The following is a 7,246-nucleotide window of genomic DNA, read 5'->3' on the forward strand; positions in this document are numbered from 1 at the left end:
CCTTTGCAACTTAAATAGAGAGGAAAAGAATGGTTGTTGTTGGTTTTGTGGGGGCAGAGAGGGGTTGTTTTTTTAACCAAGATGCAATCTTTAAGCCAGTGGCGTGGAAAATTGCATTGATACCTCCTGAGCAAAATGATCAACTTTATTGAACAGCAGCAAATGCCAAACATCTGCATGAAGCCTTTAAAAAGAAATCTCAATCTTCCCCATATGACAACCGAAAAGGGCACCCCTTTTAACAAGGAAGCAGTGATTTCATCTGGATGATCTGCAAGGCAATAGGAACTGAATTGAAGGCTGCTGTGTTCTGGCGTTGAAGAGAAATGTATAGACAATGGACTGCGTGGAGCAGCTGGGAGATGTGAATGGGAGGCAAATCAAAGCAGAATGCAAAAAGAGGCTCAGGGATTGGAAATAGGATGCAGCAGGGTCTTACATCTCTATGGTGTCCGTTTGAATCTAGCTTCTGTTGGCAGTGAGATGCAAGTCATTACCAGCTGATGGCCAATATGAAATGACTTGGTGGGTCTCAGACCTGTTCTTTGTGGAGCATTGTCCACCTCACTAAAACCCACCACAGCTGGTACCATTATTCCAGACTCAGCAGAAAGAGTGAATAGGCCATGAAAAACGAAACACAGCAGGACAGAACAGAGTCCTATGAGCAGGGCAGTGTGGAAGGAGCTGGTGCACAGCTGAGGGCTGCATTGTACCTTCTCTTCTGGACTTCATTCTCCAGTATGGCCAGTCCTGCCCCTTTCATCGGCTCTAAGGTAGAAGACAGGCACTGACCAACAATGGAGTCCAAAGGTCATTCTACAGCCACGGAAGAGGCAAAATGATTGTGTAATGCAGGTCACCTACGTGTATTTCCTGTTAAGGACTTTGGCTCCAATCTGGAGTCAAGTTAAAACAGGTGCGCACATAGTCCCGAATGTCTTTTCTCCATTAACGGCCCTTAACTGTACAAGGGATCTAGTTTTTATTTTCAAACAACCCTTGGTTTCCTTCTCTCCTAAGCCAAACAGTGTTTCTCTGACCCATCCTGGCAAACCCCTTCCTCCTCCTCTGCTCATACCTTTATGCCCCTCATCAGTGGGTCTCTGCATGCATCTGGGTCCTGGAGAGTACAAGCAAAGCTATCTCCCAAGTCGCATCTAACCCATCCCACCCACACCATTAGCATTGCCAAACAGATTTCTTTTTGTGTGTGCATTTTTGTGCCCCCGCTTCAAAAAGTGGATAGCTGTTGGATTGATTTCAAGTAGCCCCAGGGCTGTATGAACTTTGCATTCCCCCTTAGAGCTATTCTGTGTCTGGAACATTATGGACTGAGAAGTCCATTTTTATTAATTATTATTATTGCTTTATTTAATTACAAAAACCCTACACACATCCCCTGTAAAAAGCCATCCATGCTCACACGGATTTCATTGTGATTCAGAAGAAGAGCTTTCTGCAAGTGCTCTTATCAGTGCAGGCAGCATTTTTAACACTCCTCAAAAGGGAATACTGAAAAAAAAAAGGGGGGAGGGGGAGGACGAGACAACAGTCCAAGGGACACAAGTTCCACCAATCAGCTGGAGTCATGTTTCTCCACTCCCTTCCCCAGATCAGAGGCAGCTGCACTGCACACTCCCACACTGTTGTCTCTCTTCTAGCTTGAAAGCCTTTTTTTTCCTGCCTGGTGTCCCTCCTGCTTCTCCTACCCTTGCTCCCTGCTTGAATTTTGGGCCCCTCCCTGGCTCATTGACTCAATTATTCATCAAGAGGAGTTCTAAGCACTTGAGTTAATCTCTTGCTCCCTTGTTTTCTTCGCAGCTGAGGTGAGCAGTGAAGCGGCTGTGATGCCTGCCATGTTGATTAGATAGAGTATTGATCGGCCTGCAGCCCTCGCCATCTTAAATCAGAGCATCAATCAATGCCAGGCGGTCCCCAAAAGCACTCCAGAATCCAGGAGGCTCAGATGTTCTTGCCTGCTCATGGCTACCACACAGGTTCTGCTTGCAAAGTGCACATATGACCACGCAAAGAGAAGTCTCTAAATGCTACACAGCAATTATCAGAGCCAGATGTGGGTGCAGGCCTTCTCTTTGTGTTAGTGAATTACAGGTGGTAGGAGGGGCGTGACAGCTCTGTAATCCTCTCTTTATTCTCAGAGCATGTGCAACGGGAGCTGCATAGGCTGCCCACATGACGGGCCTCAACCCTGAACTGAAGACGGATTTCAGGCTCTGGCTCATTCGCTTTCTTGGCCTCTCTGCTGAGGCTACTCACAAAAGGTGCCAGGTGAAGATCAACACCTTCTGCAACCATAGAGCTCAGCGTGCCTCAGAAAGGACCCTCAGCAGCGTCATTATTCATGTTTTACAGATGGAAAACTTGAGGCATGGGGAGGAGTCCGAGGTCGGGGCAGAGGAGAGCAGCATTCCATTCCTCAATGACTCATAGCTCGGGGCCTGACTCCTGGGCCACACTGCAGAGTGGTGCAGACCCATTGACTAGGAACCAGGCTGGGCAACCTATTTTTATGGGACTCCAAGCACCCATCAGATGGGCTCAGCTTCTGTTTGCTACCAGCCTGTATTAGATTCAGATTAACAATCAAGAAGTAAAAGGTTTGAGAGCCTCACAGCACTGGCCTAGTCACAATTAGGGAACTGCTGCTTGGTGCAAAGCGGAATGCTAAAAGAACAAAAAACAAAATCCAGGAATATCAAGACATCCCCTAAGAACATAAAAACAGAAGAACAGCCACACTGGGTCAGACCAAAGGTCCATCTAGCCCAGTATCCTGTCTGCCGACTGTGGCCCATGCCAGGTGCCCCAGAGGGAATGAACAGAACAGGTAAACATCAAGTGATCCATCCCTTGTTGCCTATTCCCAGATTCTGGTAAACAGAGGCTAGGGACACCATCCTTGCCCATCCTGGCTAATAGCCATGGATGGACCTGTCCTCCATGAACTTACCTAGTTCTTTTTTGAACCCTGTTATAGGCTTGGCCTTCACAACATCCTCTGGCAAAGAGTTCCACAGACTGACTGTGTGTTGTTGAAGAAAAAAATACTTGCTTGTGTTTGTTTTAAACTGGCTGCCTATTAATTTCATTCGGTGACCCCTAGCTCTTGTGTTATGAGAGGGAGTAAATAACACTTCCTTATTTACTTTCTCCATACCAGTCATGATTTTATAGACTTCAGTCATATCCCCCCTGTTTTATAGCCTGTAATTTCTGTAGATGGGGGTGTGCAATGTGGAAGCTCTGATTACTGATTGATCAGCTATGGTCAGAACATGAACCAGACTGCCAAGAAAGCACTTGTAGGCTCAGATTGCATGCCACCTGTACCTGGGAGCAGTTGAACTTGGAGTACTTGGCTTGCAATCTCGGTGTGGTGGAGGGCAGTTACCAAGCGGGTTGACATGGCGAGGAAGTTCTCAATTTCTGAGTCCTGTATCTGCTCTGGGACTGGAAAATAACACAAGTCTAGAGGGAGGAGTGTTGGCTGGAGTTGGATGGGAGCATACAAAGAGATGGGTGAGTGACCCAGAGACTTCTAGGTGCCTGCTGGTAGTGGGCACTGAGGGTGCACAAGGTTTTACAGGGATCCCCTTGGTCTGGTATTGACCGTAATGTTTCACCAACAGGTGGCATGTGAGGTCTCTACCAAGAGCCAGAAGCCCACTGGTCCTTATAATTGTTGTAAGGTGGTTGTGCAGGAAATAGTTTAAGAAATATGACAAATGTAAAATATTAGGCTCCAAATCTGTCAAAGGAAAGTGACTCAAGGCGAGCCTCAGGGCTAACTCAATCAGCATAGAGAACAATGGACATTTGTGGAGACAGGCTATATTTACTGCCTGAGCCTAGTGTTATCCCAGACAAAGGAAACCAAAGAGAAGTCTCTGAAGATGGGACCTACTGGTATAAGAGACAATAGTCTGTAACTGCATAAAAAGAGGAGGAGAAGGAACAAGATTTTATCCTTCACCTAAGAGGCAAGCTGACAGCATAGCTGTCTCATGAAAAGAGGCCAGTGAGCTGGAATACTGCCTGGAAAGTGCCAGAGAGACTAGTTCACAGTGCAAAATCCAGATCCTGGCTTGGAGTTGCAGTGCCCCAGATTTCAGACACTCGGAACCAGATTTTTAAAGGCATTCGGGTATCTATAAATACAGAGAGGCATCTAGTGGGATTTTTAAAAGCACTAATCAGGCTGGGCACCTGAGTCCTATTGAAATCAATGAGAGTTACATGCCAAACCTGCTTAGGCACTTTTGATGTTTCTCTCCATCTTTAGGCACCTAAATACCTTTGGAAATCTGGCCCTTGCTTCAGACCCGCCCTAAAGTGAGGGGCCATTTACAAAATTCAGGTCTGGATTTTTAACACCCTCTAAGTCACGGGGACTGGGGACTTTTGGTTTGGGCCCAATTTAAACCAAGCAGCCATAGATCAAATCGCGCAAGGGAAAGAAACTAGTAAGACTCATTTATAGCAGGAACGTCCATCCCTGTCAGCAAGAGGACCAAGGCAGCCAGCCACTGGGCAGAATTCGCCCAGCTTTTATTCACCATTGGGTGACTTCCACTCCCTGTCCCCACACACACGTTCCCTCATGCTGTGCAGCAGCTTTTAAAAGGCACATATGGCCTGAGACTAATGAATCCATTGCTTCCACATTCATTAAAGGGTGTTTGATCTGGCAGCCCTGGACTCTGCAGCCTTATTCGCTACCTGTGATGTTTGGAGCGAGAGGAAAGGACGTGTCCTGAAGCTGGCTGGAGTGGAGGTGAGGGGAGGAAGGTGGAGGGAAAACATTGCAGTGTGAAGTTAGAGGTCAGAAGTCCCTGGTCATAATGTAGCTTAAAGCAGCAGGAGAATGAATCTTTTTGCACCCACTCTTTCTGACACATAGGATGCTATCATTTCTTGCCCCTCACTGCCTTTGAGCCTGTTCCACTCTGCTCTTTGAAGAGACTTTAAAGGTGAGCTGCAAAGCACACACACACACAGAAATAGTTTCAGATCCCAAATTAGTATCTGGAGCTATCTACCAACCAAGAAATTACCACTAAATGCCAACAGAGAGGACAGGCTGGTTCAGGATGCGGAAAAACAGAGCTGTTTGCGAAAAGGTTTTTCTTTGTTGAAAAATGTCAGTTCGTAGAAATGGAAAGTGTTTGTGGGAAAGGAACATGGATGAGGAATTTCTCAGCTTAAAAAAAATTGTAAGGAAAAGAAAATGTTTTGTTGAAATTGGAGATCTTTGACATTTTCCAAATGCGAAAAAAAAAAAAAAAATCTGGTTCAAAATGACTTTTTGTTTAAAAATTTAAGGTAATTGTTGACCTTTTTAAACAAAAAAATGAAAATGCACAAAAGCAAAACAAAATTTTTGAAATGATCAAAGTCAGACCTTTTGATTGACCCAAACCAAATTTTTTGTTTGTTTGAAAACATTTTTGAAATTTCAACATTTAGTCATCATTTGGGATGGGAAAAATTTTGGACATCTTGAAAATTTTTGCAGGATGGGAAAACCATTTCCAACCCAGCTCAAAACATCCTGCCATGTCTGAAAAATGGCTTGTCTTTTTATCCTGTCCGAGGCACCAGTGACCATTCCAAATTCAATAGACAGTAGTGCTCCGCTGCCCGTAAAAGCTGGCGGCCTTAGTTTTCCAGTAAGTTACAGCAGCCTTCTCCAATGTTGATGGTTTATGAATTTTCAGGCCTTACAGTCATTATTTGGATTATGTTCTTGTAGGATCTGGTAGGACAACAAGGAGCACAGCCGGTATGCTTGGGGACAATGGAACTCGAGTTCCATTCAAATGAGAAGCCAAAAATTCATACAAAAGCCACTTCCAAACTTGCTGAACCTCTTGGACTGCCAAACATGGGATGGAAATCACAGGAGATGAGGCTTTCTCCTAAGATCTTCAATCAGATCTACAGCCTAGAAGAGCAGCCTTCCTTGGGATACTCTTCTGCTTTACGTACCAGCTGCGGCCCAGGAGAGCAGAGGCTGCCATGAAGAATACTTGTGGGCCTAGGAAGTACATGCACATTTTAGAATCTACCTTAAAAGTTTGGAGCAAAGGTTCTGGTCAGCTCTTGATTTATCCAAACTGATTCTCCTGTCTCTTAATTAATACATTTGAAGACAAAACATGGAATTGTTTTGATATTACAGAGACAAGCAATAATATAATAACCTAGATAGATAGATTAGATGGATGATAATCACAGGTATGATCCTGAGATGTATTGGGACCTCTGCAACCTCTATGGAAATCAATGGGAGCTGTGGGTGCTCTGCACCTTTGAGAATCAGGCCACTTACTGCAGTGCTTCAATAGGAATGTAGGCGTCTAACTTTAGGTACCTAAGTTTGACCCTGTTGGACTATGTGATGTGCCCACGGTCACCTGGGAAGTCAGTAGCAGAGGGAGGAAGAGAAGCCAGGGGTCCTGACTCCCACTTTCAGGCCCTTTCCACTGGATCATGTTGTATAAAACTCTAAAAGGAATCAAAGAACTCAGGGCTTGACAGGTGAAGGAGTGAGGAACTGATTTCCCCAAATTTGCTTTTTATTCACAGTGCACCCACATTATGTTGCCTTAGAACCTCATTCTGAGAGCTACTGAGCAATTGCAATATCCACTGGCTTCAAGTGAGAGCAGGGGAAATTGGGTACCCCTTCTGGAGATGTCCCTCTAATAGTTTAGGATCTGTTAAGTTCACGTTCACAATACAAACACCGAAGGAGGATTTCCTCTCTGAGGCCAGCAGGGCACAGGAGGAAGCATGTAAACAGATTCCTCAGCAGCTTTGAACGCCTTTTAGTCTGGGGGGATTTTATTCATTTAAAAGCTGCATTCCCCCGTGAGTTATTAACTTGGAGAAGGTACCACTGGAGACACACACAGGGACCTGTAGAGATTGCCGCATGGCCAATTCATTCCAATACCAGCTGTATTCTCACCTTCGACGGCTAAGTGACTTCAATAGATTGATAGTTTAAAAAAGAAATGATGGCGGTGGGGGGAGAAATCAAACCTAAGGGCACAATGAATTCATAACATCAATAACATATAATTTTTATTTCTTCAGTCTCTCATCTCAGACAGCACTGCACCGCCGTAGGGATCTAAGGTTAGGTCTCTGCGTGTCTCTCTCTCTCTCTCTCTCTCTCTCTCTCTTTTTTTCATCAAATCACTGCTGAGAAAACAGT

The 7,246-nt window shown here is 45.1% G+C and overlaps 1 protein-coding gene across 1 annotated transcript; it reads left to right on the plus strand.

Annotated features, from left to right (window-relative positions):
• Window positions 1-2,196: 2,196 nt before the first annotated feature.
• LOC122463516 lies at window positions 2,197-6,046 on the plus strand. The gene is made up of 4 exons (XM_043533856.1): window positions 2,197-2,409; window positions 3,497-3,543; window positions 4,699-4,798; window positions 5,777-6,046. The coding sequence occupies exons 1-4, from the start codon at window positions 2,197-2,199 to the stop codon at window positions 6,044-6,046; spliced, it is 630 nt and encodes a 209-aa protein (XP_043389791.1).
• Window positions 6,047-7,246: the final 1,200 nt, after the last annotated feature.

Source organism: Chelonia mydas, chromosome 22, assembly GCF_015237465.2.
Source record: "Chelonia mydas isolate rCheMyd1 chromosome 22, rCheMyd1.pri.v2, whole genome shotgun sequence".
NCBI lineage: Eukaryota > Metazoa > Chordata > Testudines > Cheloniidae > Chelonia > Chelonia mydas.

What these genes read in the sequence shown, in the direction of transcription:
- LOC122463516 (XM_043533856.1), top strand. Translation starts at nt 2,197, where the DNA reads ATGACGGGCCTCAACCCTGAACTGAAGACGGATTTCAGGCTCTGGCTC. An exon ending in GGCATGGGGAGGAGTCCGAG is followed by an intron (nt 2,410 to 3,496) that starts GTCGGGGCAGAG and finishes ACACAAGTCTAG; the next exon opens with AGGGAGGAGTGTTGGCTGGA. An exon ending in TGAAGCTGGCTGGAGTGGAG is followed by an intron (nt 4,799 to 5,776) that starts GTGAGGGGAGGA and finishes ATGTTCTTGTAG; the next exon opens with GATCTGGTAGGACAACAAGG.